General features: G+C 43.6%; 2 protein-coding genes across 3 annotated transcripts; both read left to right on the forward strand.

Moving 5' to 3' along the window:
* Positions 1–508: 508 nt before the first annotated feature.
* Positions 509–15813, forward strand: tnrc6bb.1 (trinucleotide repeat containing adaptor 6Bb.1). 2 transcript variants are annotated; one of them, XM_084037489.1, is made up of 21 exons: positions 509–831; positions 2192–2279; positions 2566–2587; positions 2935–3369; positions 3544–6444; positions 6584–6727; positions 6938–7128; positions 7299–7361; positions 7772–7930; positions 8128–8265; positions 8934–9137; positions 9579–9698; positions 10277–10484; positions 10925–11077; positions 11285–11452; positions 11650–11796; positions 11903–11995; positions 12282–12497; positions 12701–12765; positions 13554–13693; positions 13788–15813. In XM_084037489.1, exons 2-21 carry the CDS (start codon positions 2223–2225, stop codon positions 14359–14361), a joined length of 6198 nt encoding a protein of 2065 aa, XP_083893615.1. In that variant the 5' UTR covers positions 509–831; positions 2192–2222; the 3' UTR covers positions 14362–15813. The 2 variants fall into 2 exon arrangements, with proteins under 2 accessions (XP_083893615.1, XP_083893616.1); XM_084037490.1 differs by having other exon boundaries at positions 9609–9698.
* A 1038-nt stretch (positions 15814–16851) lies between these two features.
* Positions 16852–26671, forward strand: LOC311031300 (casein kinase I). The gene is made up of 11 exons (XM_084037531.1): positions 16852–17103; positions 19936–20026; positions 20364–20474; positions 20567–20715; positions 21478–21706; positions 23411–23581; positions 23757–23905; positions 24055–24250; positions 24368–24507; positions 24690–24757; positions 24840–26671. Exons 2-10 carry the CDS (start codon positions 19951–19953, stop codon positions 24720–24722), a joined length of 1254 nt encoding a protein of 417 aa, XP_083893657.1. The 5' UTR covers positions 16852–17103; positions 19936–19950; the 3' UTR covers positions 24723–24757; positions 24840–26671.
* Positions 26672–26689: the final 18 nt, after the last annotated feature.

Below are 26689 nucleotides of genomic sequence, written 5' to 3' on the forward strand. Positions count from 1 at the left end.
ATGTTTATAAAAAAAAAAGTGTTTACTTCACTTGGGAGCTCAATTAGACAACAGGCTTGATATAATTGTTGATGTTTTGTCTTAAAATATTACAACAGCGAAGCAGTGCATAAACTATAGTAATCTGAAACACAAAGATAATGTGCACAAAGAAGCCTTATATAAAACAAAAACAAATCCACTCAACTTTTCCAAAGCTATGTGGAAGTGTTAACATGATTCCAAGAACAAGATTCAGCATCCTGATAAATCAAAACTTGGAATAAATCAATGGGATTAATCAATAATAATAATAATAAAAAGTATTGTAATCTCTTAAAACGCCGTTTGGGCGATGAGACAAATATCGCATATTTGTTATTATATATAATACAGATTTGTGAGCGTTTGTTTACTTGTACCTAGCGTTTATGACGTCATTTTTTCCCGTGAGAAGGCGCCCTCTGGTGGACGGTGGCGGTACGCGCCCTGCTCCTCCTCCCCCCTCTGATCAACAACCAGCCTGGTGATATCATATGCTGGCTAAACCTCCACAGAAGCAAAATGGCCGATAGTAAACTAACCGATCACACAGCGTCTGACAGTCATCAAGGGGTTATGCATGTTTTGTTTACACCTTGAGAGCTTTAGTCGCTCGAAAAGGATTATCGCCTTTCCTCATTTTTTTCTACTACAAACATTTCGCCTTTTGGTGATGTCATTTCTTATTCAATTTAGCCTTGGAAGCCTCGAAGAACTAGCTCGCTAGGCTAGCTACCTTGCTAGCCTGCTAGCAGTAGGTCTGCAAGAATTTTTGCACAAGAGCACTTTATGACCTATGTGATTCCCGAGGTGAGTATTCAACACTGACGTTTTGAGCTTTGCTACCGTTCAAATGGGACGTGCTAGTCATTCCCACCTCTACGGCGCTTGTAATTTAGGGTTTCTCAGTTTTAGAAGAGCTCCGCTTGTTACGCGTTGCAATGCTGAAGAAACGTCACCGAAGTTCGTCGTTCAATTTGGCCCTGTCGACCGTTACTACTGATTAACCAGCTGGCAGTCTGAGCACTGAGTGGTGGTGTTTTGTTCCCACTGTAAAGTTACGAACTATAAACCATAATGTGCGTAAATGAAATGCACTGTTTTCGAAAATAAGGGGGGCATATGCTTAGGTGATGTGACGTGCCTGTTGTCTGCAGTCAACTGCGTAGAGGTTAGTTTGGTCGTGCAGAGGCACCGCCACCTTGCTCTGGGACGGTCTACGGTCGCGATTCCCCTGCTCTTCACGGCACTCACCAGCTGCTTTAGAGTCGACTAGCATTAGCTAATTGCTCACCCGAGTGGAGCTCTTCCAGTGGTCCCTGGTAGCTTCACAGCTAGTACTTGCTGGCCTTTTATTTACATGAAACCCGGACTGGTTGCTTCTAACGCGGCTGCATACAACTGCATTGTAAGTAAACTGAATTGTAATCGACACGTTGGCTGGTTCATTAATATAGGATACAGTGAAGGGATTAAGCCATACGTTGTCCAGTTAGCTTTCAGGAGCGCTGTGTGACAAGATGCTAATTATGTGCAGCTTAGCTAACAGAAACACACTGGGCCCAGACGTATTTGGAGCTCTCTGGAATCTGAGATCCCTTTACATTTCCAGAGTGAATGTTTCGGTTTGTTGTTTTTAGCCCCATGTGGTTTGTTTTGCTTTTTGCAAAATTGGACTCACATGTTTTGGTTATGGGTTATGCATGCATATTGCATAGGTTCACTTTTGGCAGGCAGAGGAGCAAATGTTAAGTAAACAAGAGCTTGTTTTTCATAACACTGGACACATCTTGTCATGTATATGCATTAAAGCTCTGTACTGTAGATATCTTCCCAGTAATGTAGAAGAACTCGACTTTTCCAGAAAAGGTTGGAGAGCTTGAAGTCACCTGTTTGTTTGGCTGCCTGTGTTGTCTGTTGGTTGGAATTGCAATTGTTTGCTGGTTAATGAATTATGCAAGGAGAAGCTAGACTACCAAGGGCTGTTGTCAAGCTGTCTACCCCAGGTTAACATTACAGTCCTTACAACATTGACCGTGTATGAGAATACTGTCCAGTGAGCTGATGAAATACACACTATTCCTTAAGAGTCAAGGCTATGCATTAAATGTATGTCAATGAGCTTTCAGGTGTAACATAACTAATTGAATATGTACATTGCTTTCCAAAGACAGGAGAATCAGGAAAGGGAGCAGTAGTTCATGGAAGACAAGAAAAAGAAGAAAGAAGATAAAAAGAAAAGGGAAACCTCTCAGAAGGTAAGCATGCTAACCACAAACCTTTGTCTTTATATTTTGCAGAGAATCTGTGTCAAAACTCCTGCTTCCAAATCATTACAACTGACTTTTCCAGAATTGTTGTTATTGAATTGGAATATGTAATTATGTAGCATAGATTTGGTCATGTATGGAAAATGTTTGCCTACTAATATTTTGCTAGTATATTTCTCTGTCTCAAGTCTAATGCTCAGTGAAATTACACGTTTATCATTTTGACCACCACAAATTCTCTTTGTATTTGATTCACTTATTTTGTCTATTTTAGGTGCCAGAACAGAAAATCAAAGGTAAGGGTTTTTCCTTTCTTTTTTTCATCATCACACTCTTACTTTTGTCGCTCATTATTCCATATGATTATGTCTGTAGCTTGATTTGTGTATCTTGTTATTATTACTCATGCTTTAATCAGCATTACCCTTTATACTAACTTTAATATTATTGTGATGACCATATGTTATGCACATGTATGCCCACACTTTAGACACTTGAAGACATGTTCTTAAACTTTATTAAACTGTTAGCTGTAGATTAGCTTAACCTACCTGTAGCTCAGTAACATACCCAAACTGCCTTTGTCTTCTTTATGACTTCGGTCTAGTGGTGGTTCACAGCTTTCATTACATGTGTATTTCAGTGCCAGAATCAGCCAAGACCTCCTGTTCCCAGCCGCTCACCACCCCAGGCTCAGTGCCTCCTAGCCCTGGCCCTGTTGCCCCCTCATCCCCCAGTCCTGGTGCAGCTGGGGTTTCTGCACAAGTTCCTCCTGGTGGCGGGAACAATGCAAAGCAGCGGACTGCTGTGGCCAACGGACAGCCCTCCTCCTCCCCCTCTGGAAGCCAGACTTCCCAGCAGCAGCGATACATGTCCAGAGAGGTTCCACCGAGATTTCGCTGCCAGCAGGACCATAAAGTGCTACTGAAGAGGGGCCAGCCACCGCTGTCCTCCATGCTGCTGGGTGGAGGCGGAGGGGGTGCAGGGGGGGCTGGAGGAGGCAGTGGCTGGGGAGCCAACCCATCTCTTTCCACACAGGGAGCAGATAGTCCCACTGCAAACACAGCTGGAGGAACGGGTAGGTTAATGTCAACAAAAACAAAAAAAGAGTATCATGTTTGATGTGTAGTTAATGGATACCACAGATTTAGAAACACCACTATGTATCACCAGATGGTACATTCTGCAGTCATTAAATAGTCGTGTCAATCCTTATATTGTCATTAATGAATTGTCTCAATTTTCCATGTAGATTCCAACCTGGGTTCATCCTCCGCCTCACCCCCCAACTCCTCCTCATCGTCATTATGTGTCGCTGCTCTGTCGTCTTCTACTACTACTACTACTACTACTTCAACTTATGCAAATTCCACATGGGGGGCAGGCTCTGGCAGCCAGTCCTCTTCTCAGGGCTGCGGGAAGGTGATTGTGGATGGGACGGACTTGGGGGATTGGCCTAGCATCCTAGGAGGGGCCAAATTGAGTTCTGACTGGGCTGGAGGTGGTGGAGGGGTGCAGGAGCAAGACTCCCCTGGTAACAACAACAGTAGTGCCTCATGGAGTGAAAGAAACATCCAGCAGAAGGAAGGAGCAGTAGGAGGAGGAGCAGGGAACATGGACAATCCTTCCTCACCTCGTTCTTCTCCTCTTTCCTCCTCTTCCTCGTTAAATGAATGTGTTCAGTCAAGTGGTGGTGTGTGGGGCTCTTCCACCTCCTCTCAGGTGGAGGCAGGCCTAGGATCAGCAGCATTTTACAATTCCAAAGTCTCCCATCTTCTTCCTGGGCCCCAGGAGAGCCCTGTGGGCAGCAGCAGCAGTGTCCCTGGTGCCAATTTCAACCCCAATGTGAACCCCTCCGCCTGGCCTGCCCTAGTGCAGACTGGGACTTCAACTTCGGCTAGCGACAGCCTTCCACTACACTCGTCCATTACTTCAGCTTCCTCATTCTCTGCCAGCACCACGCTCATCACCACTCACTCTCTTTCATCTGTGAATCAAACTGGTCTCCATCAGCAGCACACTGAGACAGCTGTGGGAGCCAGGAGTGGAGAACAGCAGCAGCACTTTGGAAACCTAGCACCAGAGTTGGCTTCAGGTGGGGGAGCAAGAGGAGCAGGACCAAATCAAGAAGGTAGTGATGAGAGGGGCTGTGGGCTTGCTAGTGTAGATGGAGAAGGCAGTGGTAATCTTTCTGGCTCTTCATCTTCCTCTTCTGCTGCTTCTTCTTCTTGGAGAGCCATGCCTCCTGTGTCCTCTGACCTGTGTGCAGGTGTTTCCCAGGCAGATGGATGGGGTGGAGGAGGGACTGGAGCTCAGGGGCAGGAAGGGAGTGCGTGGGGCTTTGGAAGCCAGGACGACAAGGCCGGGTGGGGCAGGGGAAATGATGGTAGCTCAAATACCCCAGTGGTATCTCAGGGAGCGTGGGAAGGAGGCAGTTCAGAAGCAGAGTGGGGTGGCACAGCAGGAGGTGTAAGTTCAAGTAACTTGGCAATAGGAATTGGAAGAGGGGGAGATGGGAGCAGCAACAGCAGCAGTAGTGGAGGCAGTGTAGGTATTGGCGGCAGCAGTTTGCAGGGCACTGCCTCACCAAAGTTTGACGCTATGACAAAAGCATGGGACAATCAGAAAGGGATAGAAAGTGGGGATGGGGCAGTTGGGGAGTGGGGTGGAGGAGGAGGTAAGGGTGGAGGCACGGCAGGCGGAGCACCTTCATCCTCCAGCGGAGGAGGGTCCATAGCTGAAAGTGCTGGAGGAGGGAGTGATAGCGGATGCAACCAGGAGCAAGCCTCGTCTGTAAACAAACGTTCTGACCAGACCTCCAATGCTGAGGTGGCCTTTCTCAGCATGCTCAATCGATCTGACCTTGACCCCAGGGTTCTGTCTAACACGGGCTGGGGACAGACCCAGATTCGACAGAACGTGGCCTGGGACCTAGACACCACAACTGGAGTAAGAAGGAGAGTTGAAAGAAGCACTTCATCTTCCTCCACATTCTCATCAGCAACCATGAACACTACCACTAGTCGCGGCCCTGGGTACCCATCTAACACCAGTTCAATAACTAATGATGCCTCGGTTGGCAGTCACGCGACCAGCCTGAACTCTGGCCCTGTTACAGTGAGGGATGGCTGGGATGGTGGTGCAACACAGTCCTCTTGTGGTCCTCACATGCTTGGTAGCACTATAAGGAAGCCAGCAACACCAGAAGAAGATATTGAGGGCAACCAGGGGAAGACAGCTGGAGGGTGGGGTGATCCCCCACCTGAAAACCAGGGCAAAGTATGGGGTACTGAAGGAAAAAAATGGGGTGATCACAGAGGAGGAGGAGGAGGAGGGGGAGGGGGAGGAGGAGGAGGGGGGGGAGGGAACTGGGGAGACTTTGGAGAACAGGGTAGTGGGTGGGCAGATGGTCCAGATGAGAAAGGGACAGGGGGTTGGAAGGGGTCTGGAAGAGGGGAATCAGGTGGTTGGGGAGGACATGGTGGAGGAGACAGGGGACCGAGGGAATCTATGCCTGGAGGTGGGTGTGGAGATGGGCGAAGCAGAGGTGGAAGCAACTCTGATGATAAGGGATCTTCCTGGGGTCATTTGGATGAAGGGGGATCTCAGCGAGGAGGATGGGGTGGGGGAGATGCCGGTGGAGGCAAATCCCACCAGGACTGGGGCAGTTCGAAGCCCCACACAGCAGGACAGATACCAAACAGCCAAGTGGCACCAATGAAAGCCCCAAATCAACAGCAGCACCAATCACAGGGCCAGCCGCCTCAAGGTTCCATTCAAGGAGGGTGGAACAGTCGGTCCAATATTGGAGGTGGAGGTCCACCGTCCAAGAATCAGAACCAAAGCTCGGGCTGGACATCTGGCCCGATCCCCCAAGTCTCTGGGGGCGTGGGTGACTCCCTGGAGCCCAGTGGCTGGGAAGAACCCTCTCCTCAGTCCATCAGTCGCAAAATGGAAATCGACGATGGCACTTCAGCCTGGGGAGACCCAACCCGCCACAAAAGCAAGAATGTGAACTTGTGGGACAAGAAGAGTGCGTCACCTGGCCAAAGCCACGGCCAGCAGGCCCCACCACCATCCATCCAACAGCCACCTAGAAGGCAGCAGGGAATGCAACACAGCAGGGACACGAACCCTGGCAATGCTGCAGTGGGTAAGCAGTCATACCACTTAAAATAAGTGTGATTTGGCAAACCACAACCCAAATAGGTAGAGCATTTGCATCAGCATTTGAAGTGGTCCTGTAAAGTATTGCAAAATGTCTTTACACTTCTATCAATCTCCATGTCCAGGCATGTGGGGTGGAGGTGCTCAATCTGCCGATAATGGTGCGGCTACTTGGGGACAGTCATCGGATGCAGCAACAGGTTGGGGTGATCCAGATGAATCTGGCAAATCTGGCTGGGGAAACCCTTCATCCAACCCTGGTAAATCTGGTAAGAAGAGAAAACAAATGTGCCGTTCTTAATATTATAAACTCTGAGTTCATTGTTTTTTTTATGCCAAATATAATTTTGAGACACGGTGCTCAAATAAAACAACATTACACATTTAAAAGTGTTCCAGCATTTTGAAACCACAACTTGCAAACAGAGGAAATGACATGACATCATTGTCATAACCATCTTTTTTTATTTTTGCTGCAGGCACCAAGTCAATGGAGAGCTGGGCTGGGAAGGGAGAGGGACCTGTTGCAGCCTCCCGTCACTCCAGCTGGGACGAGGAGGATGATGGTAGTGGAGGAGTCTGGAACAGCGCTGGCTCCCAGGGAAACAGCTCCTCCTACAACTCTGGAGGCTGGGGTCAGACTCATGGAGGAAAGAGAGGCAACATCAAGGTAGGGAAAAGGAGGTTCTAGGGCAAAAAAGAGTTTACATGGCCTCTTTTATTCATTGTAATATGACAAAGCAGTTCTCGTTTTCTTTAGTAACTTTCTTCAATATTGTCATTTGTACCTTTTTATTTTCTTGATTGACTGAGATTAATGTTTGAATTTCTTTCCTAAAGAGTGGAGGAGGGGACAGCTGGATGAACCCAGTGTCACGCCAGTTTTCAAACATGGGTCTTCTGGTAAGATGTTCATTTACTTAATCATCTTATCACTGGAGGGTGGGCACTACGCTTTCGCTACAATGCGTTATCAGTGGTTACCCACGTATGAATGTGGAGCAGCAGCCATTAGCTAGCCAGTGGGACACACAAATGGTGACAATGCACGCATGGCCAGACAACAACAAAGCACAGGTAGACATTACTCCACTATTTCTTTACGAAGCGAATTGTTTGCCTATATGCTAACACTCTGAATGTTCTATAGAGACCCTTTAATGTCTTATCTTTCATATTGCTGTTATTTCTCAAGATACTTAAAATCAAAAGTTGTCACCCAAATTTACAATGTTGTTATGATGGATGGACTATAGGTAATGCCTCTGTGTTTGTCCTATGAACGAGTGTATTCATGACTTGTTGTTTCTTAGGGTGATGACCCAAGTCTTGACAAAAAGATGGAAGGAGACAAGAGAGGAATAACTGACTATAATGGAGAGATGCGGAGGGGAGGAAGAGGTGGAGGCGGTTACCGCATGCCTAGTTCCAAAGACATGGGTCCTGTTGACATGGGGCCCTACGGTGAAAAGGTATGAGTAGTACCAACTTATGTTTTATCAGTCATTTTACAGACCTTCCTTTTTCAGAGTAAGCTTGCTTTTATTTTTGTGTATCAAATTGTATATTTCCACCTGGTGGAGTGAAGAAATGTCTATGATGTGAGAAAGCTTTTCAGAGGTTACATTACAAATATATTCATATTTTTTTGATTTCCGTTGTACTCCAGATGGGTGGTCATGGGGTGTTTGCTGGCAGCGGTGGAGGAATGCCTCAGCCTCGAGGGATGCACCAACCTGGGATGCATCCAATGAACTCCTCCCAGGCTCTACGTGCTCAAGTGCCTCATCAGTTCCTGTCTGCTCAGGTCTGTTGTCTTCTGTCATGGTGTTGTTAATTCTGATCAGTTTTTTTGACAATTTTACAAAATGTCTGATAAACAAACAGGAGATTACAGTCACTACTGTCTAAGATGACATGCAGGCCCAACTTGAAGCTTTGACTTTCACATTTATGATAATACAAAAATCAACCCTTTATTTGATTTAGGGGGGGGGAAGCATACATATGTAGGCTATAGGCCCTCATTCAAGAAAAACCTGCCAATCCAAGACACCAGCAGCACTCAACGCTGTACAGAGCATAAGATTTCGTGTCACTGAAAACATGATGCTGAGGTCCAACTGTAAACATACATAGTAAATCACAGTAAGGCCATCTAGGGACATTAGACAGTCCCATATTATGCAATGTAGCCTAAAGTATACAGAAAGTAGAAAAAGGAAATCTAATGATGGAAAACTCCTCATCTCCACCAAGGCTGAACAGTGTACAGGATTTTTTTTTATTCCTTTGTACCCGTCACTAAGACTTTATGGTGTGCAATAACTTTTTTTTTTGAAAATGTTAATTGTGAATTTAAATTTGCTTAGTCATTCATACTTTTGGAATGAATTAAATTTCCCTGATTCTTATATTAGTCCATCAAGTCTCTGTATCAGCAGCCATATAGCAAGACATTCCTGTGATGTGCAGGTGCCGGGTCCTATGCTGAAGCAGATGCCCTCTCCTGGTGGCAGTGTGGGTGGAGTAGTTGGAGGTGTTGGTGGTGTCAGTGGCGTTGGAAGTGTCGGAGGGGTCGGTGGTGTTGGTGGAGGAGTGTTCCCTCCTCATCAGATTTCCCCACAGCAGCTAGCAATGCTCAGCAACATTTACCCCCACATGCAGCAGTTCCATCTGGTATGTTCAATTAGCTGATTGATGGACTGATTCATCACTTTGAAATTAATAATCGATTAATTACTACAACGATTTTGATTATCTAATCGATCGGTTTTATAAGGGGGTGGGGGAGTTGATTCCAGTTTCTTAAATGTGAATATATTCAATAGTTTTGTCAAAACAAGACATTTGAAGACGTCAACTTATGAAATGGGTATGAACTTATGAATTATGAAAAAAATTGATGGATAAATAAACATGGGGAAATTGCCAGTTGCAGCCCTATATTATCTTTGTAGTTTGGTACTACAGTTTTACTTTATTTTTTCTCTTATAATACGTAGTTACTTTTAATAAAGCCACTCCCTTATATTGGGAGAATATGGCTGAATGCGAGGACTAGCCAATGCATTCTTTGTTTACCTCCATCTATGACCGTTTCTGCCCACCAACACACAGGCTTGTCAACTCCTGCTTCAACAGCAGCAGCAGCAGCAGCAGCAGCAGCAGCAGCTCCTGCAGAACCAGAGGAAGTTCCCTCAGCCTCAGCCTCTCCGGCAGCAGCCAGACCCACAGCAGGTGAGCATGATCATGTTCTGTACCATACCATGTCATCAGGATGTCTGCTACAAAAGTCATGATAGTATTCTTGGAAACCATCAGTTATCGGTCTGACAGTGGATAAGCCTAGGGGCAAGGGGCTATATTTCTGCCAATGGAAATCCTGTCAATTCTTTGTGCATTATTAGTTGTTTACAGTTCGATTCAGCAACTTGAGATGTGAGACTGAACTTGGAGTTTGTATTATTTACATTTAGGCATTTAGCAGACACTTTTGTCCAAAGCGACTTACAATAAGTACATCAGCAGATTGTTTCATAACTAGCCAGGTAACAAGCTAATTTTAAACCAATGAAAATATCCAGTGCGCTCTGAGGATGCACTCCCGCCAATACACCTCTTTTTCTCTCCACATGGACTGTTTACCTGCATTTAACCAAAGCCTACTCAAACAGACTACAAGCCGAGTCAACGGCATCAATGCATTTGCATATGAATGCAGAATCTCTTTTCTGCATATGACAGATCCTGCATATGAATGGACAAACTGTTTATAGGGATTATTCTGATACTGATTTATTTTTCTTGAACCTCAGCTGGCAAGGATTATGGCTATTCTGCAGCAGCAGAGACAGCATCAGCAGGGTGGAGTTGGAGCTGCAGCAGGAGGAGGGAGCTCCAAACTGTCCCCCTCTCATCTGGGAGGAGGCCTATCCAAACAGCCCATGGTAGACCCCATTCCACATCCTGGAATGGGGGGGGCCTTATCAGACCTTCATGCTAAAACGCAAGGGATTTACTCTGGTGAGTCCAAAAGGCAAATTGTTTGTAGGTTGGATTCCATTGGTTACGAATGATGACAAATGAATACAACTATGCATACAGTTTCATACATATTCAGATTTTATGAGGTATTTCAAAATTAGATTTATATTTTTAATGGTATTAGTTGGGATGCCAAATTAGCATTTTAGAACTTTTCTTAGGGTATATTAAGTGGGCAAAGATTTAAAATCAGTTGTGCATTGTGAATAGATCCCATAGAATAGTATTTTTTTTAAATGCCCATCCCTATTAGCTTTTGTAGTCATTGTTGCTATTACGATGGTCCTGCATTTTAAATGCCCCCTTGTCTGTATTACTTGGTACAATCCCAGTGATACTGAACACAAACTCAGGGAAGAAACATACTCAACTGGCATTGCTTGAATGCTCATGAATGTTTGTGTTTTTCTGCTTATCAGGGCTTACCCCTGGTGGTAACCTGTCAGGACTGGAGCTCAGTCCCATGATGGGAGGGATGAAGGACACAGGAGGACAGCAATCCCGCTTCAAATGGATGATGGAGGGACACTCCCCAGCTCCATCTCCACCTGACACAACCCTTCATAAGAATGGTAGGTAAACAGATGGTTTGTAACATGATTTTTGCAAAGACAAAATTCACACATGGGGAAAACACGCCTCCCAAGCTGCTGTCAATCTGGTCTTAACTGTGTTGGTGATCACATTTTATTTACAATGCATCTGAATGAATCACTGTGAACAAAAAGATTTAAGATGTATTCAAGTCAGTGTATTTTGACCTTATTTGCTCTTCAAAGGCCCTTTACCCAGTGCTATAAAGGTCAGAGGAGGGTCTCCCTACTCCCAGTATGAAATGCTGGGCAGTGATGGTTTGGGGATTCCCTCTCAAGGCTCTGCAGAAAACTGGCACCGGACCCCTGGGAGTAAAATGGGGAACAAACCTGCCACATCCAGCTGGCCTCCAGGTGAATATGTGTTTCTCTTCTACATGTTACCACAGAAATATGAATTAGGATTAGAGATGGAGTAGATGGTCGTAAATTGAATGGCAAGTCGGGCCCAAATATGCAGGAAGGCATGTGTACAAAGTGTCCCTAAATAAAACAAATCAGCATCCAAAGGATTTCAGTTTGTCAATAACTTTTCTGTTCTCTGATGACAGAGTTCCAGCCTGGTGTGCCCTGGAAGGGAATCCAGAGCAGTGGAGACCCAGAGTCTGACCCCTACATGACCCCTGGTAGTGTTCTTGGCTCCCCAGGACCCCCAAGCCTCAACGACTCTGACCACCAGTTACTGCGAGACAATATAGGTATCTGACTGAATGTGCCAAATATTTTGATGAGCAAATCTGCTGGCGTGCAGTTTTGTTTATCACAGGATGTCTTACTGTCGGATAACCCTGTAATGTTTTTTAGGGCCAAACCCCTCCCTCAACACCTCGCTGCCTTCACCTGGTGCCTGGCCCTACAGTGCCTCAGACAGCCCCCTCAGCAATGCACACAGCACAGGTATACGTTTTGATCTGTTTTAATTGTATTTCATTCTTTATTTCCTTTGGATTTTGGCTCTCAAATCTCCATCGTTTTAGCTCAGTTGTTGTTTGCTTTTCAATATATTTGTTTCTGTGACTCTACTTGTTTTTGCACTGTATTTTATGGGTGTACAAGTTATGCCTGTTCCACAAAGATGCCAAAGACGTTAGTTAGACTGTGTCCTCTACAGACCCATTTCTGTGGTCTGTTTGTCAAAACTCATTTCCCCCCTCTTTCTCCCGCCTCACTATTTCCTCTGCAGGAAAGTACTCGGAGTACAAGCCCAGCTGGCCCCCAGAGCCCATCGGACAAAACAAGTTGTGGAAGACCAATCGTAACAGCTCACAGCTGCCACGCCCCCCTCCTGGCTTAACGAATCAGAAGCAGGCCTCGCCCTCCCCATGGGGTAGCGGAGGCCCGCGGTTGGCCCGGAGCTGGGGAGGAGGCGGGATTAATCAAGAGTCAAGATTTGGGCCAGGTACTGTTTACAGGGAAAAGACTGAGATTATTTCATAACCATTTGTCAACTTCTGACTATATCATGCATAGAGGAAACCTAGCAATGTAAATAACTTAATCTTTAACATGTTCTTTGTCTGTCATCAACTGTGACAGCATTACTAATTGTTTCAAACTTGTCTTCTATACTGTTTGTCTCTCTTCTCCTTTTTTCTCTATAAGCTTGGAGCGAAGGTGTTGCCTCCAGAGGAAGCTGCTGGTTGCTGCTGAGCAACCTGACCCCTCAGGTAACGAGTGACCAAGGTTGAGAGAGATGGAAATCCTCCAAAGTAAATTAGAAACTAGATGAACTAATCTCAAGTGTTTTGTAGCAAAAGTGAATAATTTAAAACATTAACGGTATTACCACCTGTAAATCTGCAGTTTATAAACTGAGATGGTGCAGCAGGGTGAGGGAAATATGTAATGGGGGTATGCTGTGCAAGCAGTGTGGAATTAAAAGTTTCTTACAATTCTTTCCGCACAGCAGAATTGTTCATGGCTATAAAGTAAAAGAGCTGCCCAGACAGATTGGTCATGGATTGAATTTTGAAACATTAAATCGCTGTGCTCATTCATCTGTATTCCCCTTCAATCTGTCTTATGCAAATTAGGCAGAATGATGCGTGACCCAGCTGTAATTGGATTGTGAAGTCGGATGAGCCCTTTAATCAATTAGGGTTTACACAAATGACACTTGCATGACACTGCTCTGGAAAAGGGAATAGACGCTTCGACAAAGTTTTTATTTTAGTGATATCCTTTCATTTTTTTTGCAATTAATTTGGCCTAACTCAATGCTCATGTGCACACGCTTGAACAACTTGTATATCTCATCATAAGTGTGTCAGAATTACAGACTGATAACGCCAGTGTACAGTATCATTACATTATTTACTCATTATCCCTGTTAATACACATAATAAACTCCTAGATTCCCTGACCTTTTATCTCCCTATAATTGAGCATTGTCACGTCTCTCTCGGAGACAGACATATGTATACACATCTTTCAAATGAGCTGTTTTTCTCTGTAGATTGATGGCTCCACGCTGAGGACTATCTGCATGCAGCACGGCCCCCTGCTGACCTTCCACCTTGGCCTAACCCAGGGCAGTGCTCTGATTCGCTACAGCAGCCGGCAGGAAGCGGCCAAGGCCCAGGGTGCACTGCACATGTAGGTTAACCTGTAACCTTGTTGATGCACACATACTTAACACTTGATTATGCCCCTGTTGATCTAAAGAACCCTGTATTGTATTCCCTCTCAGGTGTGTTCTGGGCAACACCACGATCCTGGCGGAGTTTGTGAGTGAGGAAGAAGTTGCTCGCTATTTTGCACATTCCCAGGCTGGAGGGGCAGAGGGGGCCAGTTCAGGAGGGTCAGCTGCTGGTGGGACGCAGGGGTCATCTGGAACCGGCACGGCCATTGCCAGCAGTGGAGGTAGCTCCCCAGGGAATGAGCGGGCAGCAGCAGGCACAACTTCAGGTGGAAATGGCAATGGTGGCGGAGGAGGGGAAAGTGGAGCAGCAGTTCTTGGTAGTGTGAGGTCCTCTGGCTCTGCCTGGCAGAGTCTCGATGGTACAGGCAGTTCTTCAGAAACCTCTTCAGCCCAAGGACCCGGGTTGGGGATATTTTCCCAGTGGAGCACCAACGGGGCAGGGGAGGGAGGAGGTGTCGGAGGAGTAGACTCGGGAAGGTCTGGGCTCTGGGGGGGCATGACTGCGGGATACTCCAGCAGCAGCCTGTGGGGAGCACCGCAAATGGAGGAAAGGCACCAAATGGACAGCCCTGCCGCATTGTTGCCTGGTGACCTGCTGGGGGGAGGAGCTGATTCCATCTGATGAGCCCCTCCATTTGTATGTGCAGGTTTGGACACACTGATACGAAATACACTGGGATACATCTGTACTTACTATAGCACACACACACACACACACACATACATTTACATGGTATGCATATTAATGTAATACACGTATTCACACATGTGCATACATATACATGGTATGCATATTAATGTGCACACACATCAAGCAGAAATGTGAGACATGCTTACACACATTCTCGTGGCCAGACTTAAGCTATTATATAAACAAATGCAGGGACTGTTAGATGTGTATACAGCCTTTTTCCACAGATGAAGATTTCAACTGCTTAGACTTGAAACCTGAAAAAGAATGAAAATCAGTTGGTCTCAAAGACTTGACTGGATTGCAATGTGCTTAGTAAATAGGGGACTTTTCAACAGATTTACATACACATGCACACACCAAATACAGACAAGCCTTCAGACAGATGGGCACTGTAAACAGCATTACCTTCATCATATAAGAGAACTTAAAACTACTACATGATGTGAGGTTAAAGTGCAGTTTGTATTCAAGTCCCCTTAAAAACGGAGACCGAATCCAAACCCATGCAAACAGCTCTGATTGAAAACAGAACTGTATCTTACTGTGTATGTTAAGTTTGTTTGTATGTATGGTTTTAATTTTTGAACAGTGAAAATATTGAAAAATGTCATTGTTCTGTTTTCAAAATGCTGACCTCCTACTGTTGTATCTCACGCACTCTTTCTCTGTTATTCTCTCTTGAAAATGTTTGTTACTGTTGCAGTGATAAATGTTAAATTGCTGGCAGTTTGAGGCTATGTTGCATTTCTTCATGTTGATACTCTGCGCAGTGTCATACACACTATATGGATATGAGTGAGACTGAGACCAAGTAAGTGGATTAAACCACCACAGTTGTTGTGTGCGTGCGTGAATGTGAGGATAACGAGTGTGTGCGTGTGTGCATGTTACTGCCTGTCATAATGTGGGCAAGGCTGCTTACTATACAGAAGGTCTATACAATAATGTTTTGAGTGCATTCGGTATACTGCTGACTGTGTGTTAAGAAATATTGGCACTAATGCTTTTTTCCCTCTCATTTGAAGTTGTTTGTTCTTTTGTTTTTTTTTAGCAGACTTGTCTTTTTTTATTGTCCGACCTGCAATAATAAAAAAGAACATTTTAATGACACAAAGAGCTGAAGGCATATGCGTTGAGTAAATGGACATGCCAAATCTTATCAAACTGTGTGGAGTGGGAGGGAGGGGTGGGACGGGTTGTTTACAGATGCAGAGTAAGAGTTACCGTACGTTTTTAATGTTCTGTTGTTGTGTATTCGTTTTAAATTAAGACAGGCTTTAACACTCCTGTTCAGTGTTTTCGTTATGAGATTTTACAAAGGAAAAATTTATTTAAACAAATGAGAACAAGATTAATAAAGATGAAAGTATTGGCTTCTAATTTTGTCCTTGTGGTCATTATTGTGTGAGAGTTTGGGTGTGTGGTTTGGGGGTGAAAAGTGCTTGTTGAGTACCTTCTCTGTTAAACCAATCCTACTTTTGAACTTTGCTTTATATGTTCCCCTGTTGAGGGCACTGGGGATTTCACAAAGGAATGACATTTGCACAGTATGTTAATGGGAAAACTGATTTGTGCATGTTAGGAGATGAGTATGACAAATAATTTACATCAAGCATGAAGTATACAGGCAGTTCATAGATAGGGCTACAGAAAAACAAGGCAGTGTCCATCTGTTACCCTCTCATTACAATCCATAAACCAATCCAATTTAACACCCACATCATCCTACAGTAAGCCACTGATTACTGTATGAAATAAGTTACTTTCTCTGATGCTGTTATGGCGTTTCACTGTGTTAAGTGAAAGCACTGTTTTTCTAGACCACTAATGAAGTATTTCCCCCCATAGATATAAGCCAAGGTTTAAAGGATTCCCTAACATGTGAGAGAACCATTCTCAAAATATACCTGAACATCACCACAATCTGCAGGACACAAGACATTCAGATGTGTCCGGCCTCAACTTTTGTCACACAGAAGGCAACATCCACCTGACATGGAATAGTGAGTTTCATGTCTGTGGTTTAACCTGAACATCATCTCAGAATCAGAATCAGAATCAGGTTTATTGCCAAAGTAAGTTTTCACTTGCAAGGAATTTGTCTTGGTTGTGTATGGTGCATACAATAAACATGTAATAAAAAAGAGAAAAAGTACTGGAATAACTGATTAAAACCGACTGACCACAGGAAAAACTACTTATACTAATATTATTATTATTATTATTTAGGGTAATTATAGCATGGTGTTATGCTGCTAGCATAAGCACAACCAATACTACTGGGTTCGCATTGCAAACGCCGTTGTGACTCAAAATTAATAACAGGAAGAAACGGGATAATTAGTGAATGGTCAAAGTAATGGAGGTAGGTGTGACGTTCTCCTTTCATGACTGTGCCCTGACATCCAGAGAATGACATCATCGACGTTGTGAACGGGCGCGTTGTTAAGTAACGAGAGGGGGAGACAGACTCGAGTGGTGAACGGCCTCCCGTGCTGCCGGAGCTTCAGGGACTATCAACAGGGAGTGCAACCGACGACAGAGCTCGAGCTGGGGGTATGAGAGCCGTCAGAATCCGCGCCCATCCTCCTCAGCCCAGGCCCCGATCCGACTGACAACCATCGGACAAGAACCTCCGCTCCACAAGCTATCGGACGAACCCAATATCGGGTGAGTGATAGGTCGGGGAACCGCAGAAACCAAGGGGGAAAAGGGGCCCGATTCGCCCGAATCAGTGTCTCGTATTCACGGCGTACAGGAGGGGGGGAGGGGGCGAGTACCGTTGGTAGGGATGGCTATCCTCACAGGCGACTCCAGCACATAAATGGGTGCGGTTGTAAGTAAGATACTAAATGTGGCGAAGTGTGATACAACGTTAGCATACACATTTACAGCTTCCTTGGATTTCGGCAATAGTCGTGGTGCAGTACGTATCTCGGTTCGGCTAACGTACTTCTACTAGCTTAACGTTACTGACAGTGAACTAACGTACCGCTAAATGCCTTCCGCTGGTTGTTTTTTTTTATACTAACGTGACCTAAAAGCGTCTGTAAACGGCACAAACTGTTCTTTGAAGACGTGGTAACTGTACGTGGATTTTACATTAAATGTATCTTACATTAGTTGTAACGTCAAATCGTAAGTGACTCGCTTTTCCGACACATTTAAACCAGGAAAGAGCAACGTAGTCTACCATCATTACCGTTAGAAGCGTTAAACTTAGTGGTTGTTCATGCATTTTTGTGGTAATACACACATTTTCAGTGTGTCCGTAACACGCGAGCTGATTTGTAGAGTGACAGCTGGTGTAGCATTGCTCTGTTTTTCATGTCACTGTGAAATCCCCTGGCTTTGGGTGTCTGATACTTGTTTTCTCTTTTTTTTAAGAGGACTTATTTTGTCGTTTCGGCCCTTTCTACACAAGTGGGATTGACTGATTGCATATAAAGAAATGTAAAATTGTATCAGCTTTGGGACTCATGTGACTATAATGTATAGCTGGTTTTAACCACTGTCCACTGCTGTAGACGTTACTACCATACTGTCACATGGTGCGTTTTCAGGTGCGGTGGGATAGGCTAATTGTACTTGCTTCACATCACACAGGCCATCTTTGATACACATCTAATGCATTCAACACATTGCTGTTAAGTTTTCACCATGCATGTCCTGCCAAGTTGTCCCTTGCTAACACATGGACAGTCTTAAATATGTGGTGAAACACTGTGCTGTTTTAAATTGTGCATCCTCGTTCCTGTACCAAGCAATTAATCAATGGCACTTAATGTGTAGCCTTGTGATTAATGTTGCTCCCTAAACCAGGTCCCCGGGTGCAGCACATGAGACACCCTCTTGGTCTAATGAAACCGAACCCTTTTATTAACCCAAATCCATCTGCCTCTATCACATCCACTATGGCAGGTTGTCCTCTCATCAGCAGGAATTGATGAGGTCTTTTAAAAATATGCGTTGGTTCAGTTGACATTTCCACTTGAGGCGAGGGCCATGTGATGCAGGTTGTTTTGAGTTTGAATCCTTTAACGAGGCTCAGATGATCCAAGGTGAAATCAGCACGTCAGCCATAATCATTGAGCTCTTGTCTGCTGCTCTTTTTTTAATCCAAGTGCTTCCAATCAAGCAAAGTAACTTCTGGTATAATTGATGTTGTGATTCAGGCGTTTGAAAGCACACTGAATGCAATAGGACTGGTCCTGCAGAATTGACTCCTTAATTTGATTTGGCATGTCCACAAAACTGAGGTTTCTGAAAATGCTTTGTTTTGCAGTTGTCATGAGACTATTTCTATAAAGGATGGAGACTGAGGCAGGAAGTGGTGATAATTCTATGGTCTATTTAGTGCCAGGCAATATATCAATATTGTGTTTTATGACTAGGTATCGTGTTAGATTTTGGATATTGTAATATGACATAAGTTTTCTCTTTTCCTGCAAGCATTACAGTCAATTGATGTAATGTTTTGAAATGACCAAATTATTGTAGCTGCTGTATTATTTAGTCATTATATTCACATTACTGATGATTAGTCATCAAACCTGTCATCGTGTAAATATTTCAGTGGACAACCATATCACTGCAATATTGATATTGAGGTTATTGGGTCTAAATTATCAGGATTTCTGGTTTGACTTTAAATGTTAGTTGGAGAAGCAACAGTGCTACATTTGGAAGGAAAGTCCACTTTATAAAGGACACCGTTTGTTTACAGTGTTCTCAAATTGCTGGTGAGGAAATGCATCTCTTTGAGACATTCTCAGCAGCACTTTGCTTTGTGAAGTTCATTGCACAGACTTGTCTGAGGGCCTTGACACAGATAAAGCCAGCCAGTGCTCCACGGCCGCTCGTGCCTTTTCTCCCATGGCAGTGCTAGCACAGAACAGTGGAGAGCTTAGTCTTGCTTTTGCAGTGGCTGCACAATGTGGCGTGGTAGAGAGCGTACTAAATAATTGATGATCCTGCTCCAGCGTCACGTGCAGTTCAGCTCAGCTCAGAAGATGCACTTCATTTCCTCATGTTGTGCCAAGACTTTAGTACTCTTGTAGCAGTTGATTCACGCCTGTTTCTAGTGGCAATTTGTATGTCTTTGTAGCCCTCGTTTTGCTGTATTTCTTTCTCCTACCTTTCACCTTTTTTCTGATCTCACTGCAACCAATCTTGTGTTTCTGGAGGCCAGACGGCTGTTTACTGCTCAGCTAGCCTTGCTCAGTCTACATTCTCACACTAACACGTGGTCAGTTCAGTCTGTCTGGGACTGACATATCATCATGTGAGCAGCTGACTTACTCTTCAGGATATCTTTATTGTACCAACTCTGGGAAAGTCGAGGATATGTCCTAGGCTATGTTCAGCTGAGTTGTACAGTTTCTCATCCTATAATGTTTCTGTGTTATTGATGAGAGAGAGAAAAGTGGCCCAGATGTCCTAGCATTGTGTTAAATGTCCTTTTCCTTCTTATAATCGCCTCTATTTGTCTGTTGGTCACAGTGACAACTTGCAAACATGGAGCTGAGAGTGGGGAACAAGTACCGGCTCGGGCGAAAGATAGGGAGTGGCTCCTTTGGCGACATTTATCTTGGTAAGTGCAAACTGATGCTTTTTTGTGTGGGTTTTCTTTGCATGCCATACCCAACTTCTCATGTGTCTCCTCTGATAATTGTCTTTCCATGTTAGTGTATGGACAGAACTCAACTCCCCCTGTAACCCCCCTAATCTGGACACCAAACCTGATATTCCTCCATATTATCTATCATTTGTCTCATAATTACAGCTGTAGTTCAAATCAGTTTAAACTTTTAAAATGTGTAAAAATGCAAGGATAAGGTGTACACATTATATACTATAATAATATATATTTAAAAATAACCTGTATGCATTATGATAATAATGATAGTTGTACATTTGTGTGTCTTTAGGTGCAAACATTGCCACAGGTGAGGAGGTAGCCATCAAGCTGGAATGTGTGAAGACCAAACACCCACAGTTGCACATTGAAAGCAAGTTCTACAAGATGATGCAAGGAGGAGGTAAAGCATGGCTGTTGATTTGAAAGAAAACAAATGTTTTTTCAATCATTCTTGCTCCAACAAACGTTATGCTGACTGTGTGTTTACTCCAGTGGGTATTCCATCGATAAAGTGGTGCGGTGCAGAGGGAGACTACAACGTGATGGTAATGGAGCTGCTCGGTCCCAGTCTAGAGGACCTTTTCAACTTTTGCTCCCGGAAGTTCAGCCTAAAGACCGTCCTGCTTCTGGCAGACCAGATGGTATGATCCAAACCCTCGTGTAAAGTCACAGGCATTAGAATTAGGACAGTTTCCCAATCCCCTCAGTTAGGATCCCACTGTTTGTTACAGGTCTGTTTATGAGTAGAATACAAAGACGTAATATTTATGATCCCATTAGGCTGTGCATGACCTACTTGACTTATTTATTGGTGCATCTCTCTCTTTCTCTTTCTCTTTCTCTCTCTCTCTCTCTCTCGCTCTCTCTTTCTCTTTCTCTCTCTCTCTCTCTCTCTCTCTCCCTCCCTCCCTCCCTCCCATCATTACTGTTAGAAATGATGGTGAGATATATGTATCTCTGTATTTTTATACACTACACACACACACACACACACACACACACACATACATACAGTATATCCACATGGTTCCCTTAAGGCTTGTTTGGTTTCCACTACTCGTCTGTATCCAGTGTACTTCTGGCCTCTTTTTAGACTGGGTGGCCTAGATATTTAATTTCATCTATTGCTTGTTCAAACGCAACTCATCTCACCTTTTGTTCTAATGCAGCCAAGTTTCCATGTCAGTCCTCTATATTGATGTATTGAGTGTACCTGCAACTGTCCAGCGACTAAAACTTTTATTAGGAGGAAACACAAGGACTATGCTGTGTACACACGGCATGTACATTTTGACCTTGTGGCCATGTATTCATGTCACCATGACACTCCCTTATTTATCCAAAGTGTTTTATGTTTTGTACTGTAAATCCTGACCACTCTGTCTCGCCTGTCTCTTCTTTAGATCAGTCGCATTGAGTACATCCACTCCAAGAATTTCATCCATCGAGATGTTAAGCCTGACAACTTCCTGATGGGGCTTGGCAAAAAGGGTAACCTGGTGTACATCATTGACTTTGGCTTGGCCAAAAAGTACCGCGATGCCCGCACACACCAGCACATCCCTTACAGGGAGAACAAGAACTTGACTGGCACGGCGCGCTACGCCTCCATCAACACACATCTTGGAATTGGTAAGTTAAACTCATAGCATGCTTTTTTTGATGAAGGTCATTTTGTGTGTATGTGTTGGATATCAAGAACCAATGTTGGATTAGTTCCTTGTCATGCACAACACTAGATTCGATCCTCAGAAAATGGAACTGCTTGTGAGAAAACTCTTATTAGTGTTGCTGTGATTCATGTTTGTTAACATACATTATATTACTGGCCTACAGAGAGGTTGTCTAAAAGAATGGTTAATCCTGACTAAAGCAAACAGTAATGTCAGTCTAAATGGGAGGAAAATACAAATTAAAGTGACCGTTAAAATAATGACACTTCACTCCCTTAGCGTCACATTGCATTGTGTTGATAAAAGCCCATGCTGGGTTGCACAAAAGTGAAGGTCCATCCGGGGCACACCCTCGCTTTACTATGACAGCTGCCTCTATGCATCAGAGCTGGCTTATGATGATATCTCCCTCTACGTAACATTCACCCCTTGCCTGGAGATGTAATGTACTATGTACCAGATTATCCCTGTTGTTTTTGGAATACTTTTGTTTTTTGAAATCAGTTATTCCACCTTTTTTAAGAGATTTTACCGTTTTGTTCAACAACATAAAATACATTGGTAAATATCCTCTTGTGAAGTTTGATGCTTTTATGTTTCTTAAAAAAGGCGATTGCTAACAAATGGCTAAGCGAGACTACTAAATGTCATCACGCCAAACACTAGTCCACCTTTTGCTTGGTGGTGTTGATGTAAGGTGATGCCTAATGCAAGATTTTCAATTGCACTTCAAAAATCTTGTTCATTTGTGAGGATCATCTTGCAACAAAAAGTATCATAAACTTTCAAACAGATCACCATGGATAATCAAATGGAAAAATCCCATAAAATTTTTGTTGAGGGAATTACTGCAACGCTGATTTGCGGGGTTGGCCTACAACCATTCCTGCAGCACTCCATAATGGTCTCTGAAAATGTTCATTTATTCTTCTTTTTTTTAAATCTGGAATTCTTACTGGTGCTTGTTCAGCCAGGAAGTTAGCAACTCTAGCTCTACATACCACAAAGTGTTGTTCTTCATTGATGGCCCCATCCTCTCTCGTCCTCCCACTAATTATTTTGTGTGTGCCTCCTCTCTGCATTATCTTTTTGTTTATACATACCCTATCAGATCATAGAGGGGATGTGAAGGAAAAGGGCTGAGAGAGAGAACGAAGGAAATGCTATCTGGGATGGAAAACGGCTCTGTTGTGGTGTCATTTAATTGGTGTAGTGCTCTGTAAGACATTCTACAGAGCATTTTTATATAGCTTACCATTTAAGCACTCATTGTAGTGTACGCACGGAACATTTGCAGCCACAACAAGTTCTGTTTTTTTTTGTTGTATTGTTGACTTTTGGTTAGATCTACTGGATGGACCAACATTTTAAGTTAGATTGATAGAATGTGATATTTAGGTAATTTGACTTGTGCCCAAAATATTTTTTAGGTAGATTTTAGGGGACATACTTTTAACTATTAAAGTATGCACTGAATGTGGAACTATAACGGTTGTGATATCTGTATCTTGCAAATTTTAAAAGCACATATAGAGATTGTTTAGGATGTGATAACTATTATTTGTGTTGATTGTAGGCCCTAATCAGGTGTGACTTGTTGCAATTCTTTAAAGTCACCTCAGGTTTCTCACTGTTGTATGCACTTTCACACTTCTGTTCACAGAGCAGTCCAGACGTGACGACCTTGAGTCTCTTGGCTATGTTCTCATGTACTTCAACCTGGGCTCCCTCCCCTGGCAGGGCCTTAAGGCTGCTACCAAGAGACAGAAGTACGAACGAATCAGTGAGAAGAAAATGTCCACACCCATCGAGGTTCTTTGCAAAGGCTACCCTTGTAAGTGATGTTTCAGCTGTGCCACTGTGTACCGTGGCAGCAACATACCTGTAGTTTTAAAATGATCTTCAGCTCAAAAATAATTCAGTGATTTTGTGTTTTGCTTGCCGTTACTCTCATGTTTACTCTTGAGTTTCTCCTCACTACTGTTTGCTTGTTATTTATTCTCCTACAGCTGAGTTCTCCACATACCTGAACTTTTGCCGTTCACTCCGTTTTGATGACAAGCCAGACTACTCTTACCTACGACAGCTCTTCAGGAATCTGTTCCACCGTCAGGGTTTCTCCTATGATTATGTCTTTGACTGGAACATGCTCAAATTTGTAAGTTTGAAAAAAAAAAATGTCATCAGTGTTAAAGTGCACTTCCAGCAACAGCTAACCATATAAAATAGCTTACAATATAAAACTGCTAATTCAACGCTATATTTTGTTAAAGGAAATGTTTCAATGTGGCTGATATCTTCTATCAGGGTGCCAGTCGGACAGCGGAGGATGGGGATCGGGAGAGGAGGACAGGAGATGAGAGGGATGAGCGGATCGGAGGAGCTCCAAGGGGGTCCGCATCGCGAGGCCTGCCCCCAGGTCCCCTCCCTGCAGCTGCCAACAGAGTCAGGAACGGGCCAGAGCAGGCCATCTCCAACCCTGCCTCACGGGTCCCGCAGTCCGGTGAGTTTTCTGGTGAAGTCTCAAACTCCTGCTGTCTGACTTAACAGAATAGTACTAGTGTGACGGAATAGTTTTCATCTTGAATATCTGCAACGCATCATTTTTACATCATTTCAGGGAACACGTCGCCTCATGCAATTTCTCGTGCAGAGAGGGAGAGGAAGGTGAGCATGCGGCTCCACCGTGGGGCTCCTGCCAACGTATCGTCCTCTGACCTCACAGCCCGTCATGACCAATCCAGAATTTCCACATCACAGGTGAGAAAACGCTCATCACCTTAGGTCAGCCATGTAACTAACACACGCTGCATTAGGGGTGGTAAACATCATCCAACAAGTGTTATTAAGAGTCAAAGTGTATACAAATGTTATCTGCTGTAAGATTGATGGTGCTTGACTGCTCATTCCTCCTCTGAATCCTCATTCTGTTTCTTTTGCAGGTCAGCGTGCCATTTGAGCACATGGGGAAGTAGAACACTTGGGCTCTGCATGCACATGAAACTGACAGGTGAGGTCTTAATTTCACTCATTTATTTTGCAGAAATGCACCCTATCGTCCTCTAATGACTTTGCTTCACTTGTTGTTCCAGGGCTGCAAGGTATATACATCACTCAGATTTATTTTTCCTTTATTTTGACCTTGTCTTATGAGAAGATGATTGCAAACGGACACATGGATCTTTGGAAGAGGACAGTTAATCTTTAAAGGATCCAGAGAAGTATGCGACGGTATCCAACCTGTTCTCTTTGATGAACGCATTTTGCCGAACCGTGGCCCACCGCCACCACAATACATTGGGACAAATGAATGACAGTCCTACACCATTTTTACTCCATGGTTGCTTGTACCTGCTCCACTGCTCAAAACATTTCCTGCAGTACTTTCTGTCAGACAAATGTGAAGAGCTGTTGACATCAAAGAAGAAAAACGGTATTGGGGATATGCATCTTTCTCGTCAAAGGTCAACTTAGTCATGATAGACTTAGTTAAGGTTTGTCTTTTTCAGTTCAACACCGCTTAACATCCTTTCCGTGTACGTCACCTATTATCTTTCATGAGGATATCTGAAACTTTCTTTGCTTTTTTTTAGACAAATAACAGCTAAATGATAGACGAAACAGGGAGTGGTAGGTGAGAGGGTAGTGGACAAACAGAGAAGGCAACTTCGAAAAGGATAAGTAAGTGATGTTTTAGCTGTTGTAGAGTAATATTTCTGGTGAAGTAGCAATTGGTGCTTGCTTGCCCTTCATCCCTGTTGTGATGATTTAATGTCCCTGAAATCTCAGCCACCATAAACTCCACCCCCCCTTATTTTGCCTGTTTGGAATTGCGTGTTTTCTTTGGTTTTAATGTGAGCAGGTAAGGTGAAGAATGACCATAGATATTGCAAAGACACACTCCCAAGTCTTGAGGGAATCTCTTCAGGAAGTTCTCAGTGTATCTGACCAGAGACCATAGCTGCCCATTTTGGCTAACAAATAGTGGCTGCAATTTTTATGATGGTTCTAAATGTTACCTTTTTTTATTTTTGTTATTGGAAGTCATGGGGGGGGGATGGGCAGGCTCCGTTAGGGTGGTGGGGGTTGGACATCCAATGATTTTTTTAATGTTTACTTCACTGTAAATATTTGTTTTTAATTTTGATGTAAAGCCAAAATGTGGTTATTTGTTTTAAGGCATAAAGTAGAAACATACATACTAATGACATAAATTGGGGCTGGGAACAGAATTTTAGGTATTTAAAGGACTAAATTGCAGAATGGACTACTGTTACTTTGCCAGCTGGGTCATCCAATGTTTTGTGTGTGAGTGAGAGAGTGATGCAGTGAATCCCTGTTTATTATACAATATTCATTTTGTCTTTGTATGCAGATGTATGTTTTTATCTCCCTTCTCTGCTATTTATGTTAAACTATATTCTTTTATTTGTCTGGAATAATATTGTCCTTTATCGTTCTTATTTTTTATTTTATTTAATCTTCCTGTAACGTATTAGAAGTAGCGTGCTTGTCACTTTGTTCTTTTGTTCTTATGCATCATAGGTTGTTATGCATCATAGGTTGTTCACTTCATAACACAGGGCTTTCAGTATTCCTTCTGCACAATGATATGCTTTTGTTTGTCACCTTTTTGGATTTTTAATCTCCAGCAACCTTGATGATGTCATTCAAAAGAAAAAAGAACATGCAATTGCAGGGATGTGTAAATAGCAGTGCACTGTGTAATTACCTTTGTACAGGCCACCATGACCCAGTGGCATTGTAACTTGTTTGGTTGGGAATGGTACAGAAAGGATGAGGTGATGGGGGTTTCACTTTATGTATTGTGTACTGATATCTTGTACAGTTCTTTAACACACTTTATTTACAACAGTATTTGTGTATATTTTATGAAGTAATAAAATGAATAATGTTGCTCACAGCTTTTTGTGGACCATTC

This window comes from Eutrigla gurnardus (genome assembly GCF_963514095.1).
Source record: "Eutrigla gurnardus genome assembly, chromosome: 20".
NCBI classification, from domain to species: domain Eukaryota; kingdom Metazoa; phylum Chordata; class Actinopteri; order Perciformes; family Triglidae; genus Eutrigla; species Eutrigla gurnardus.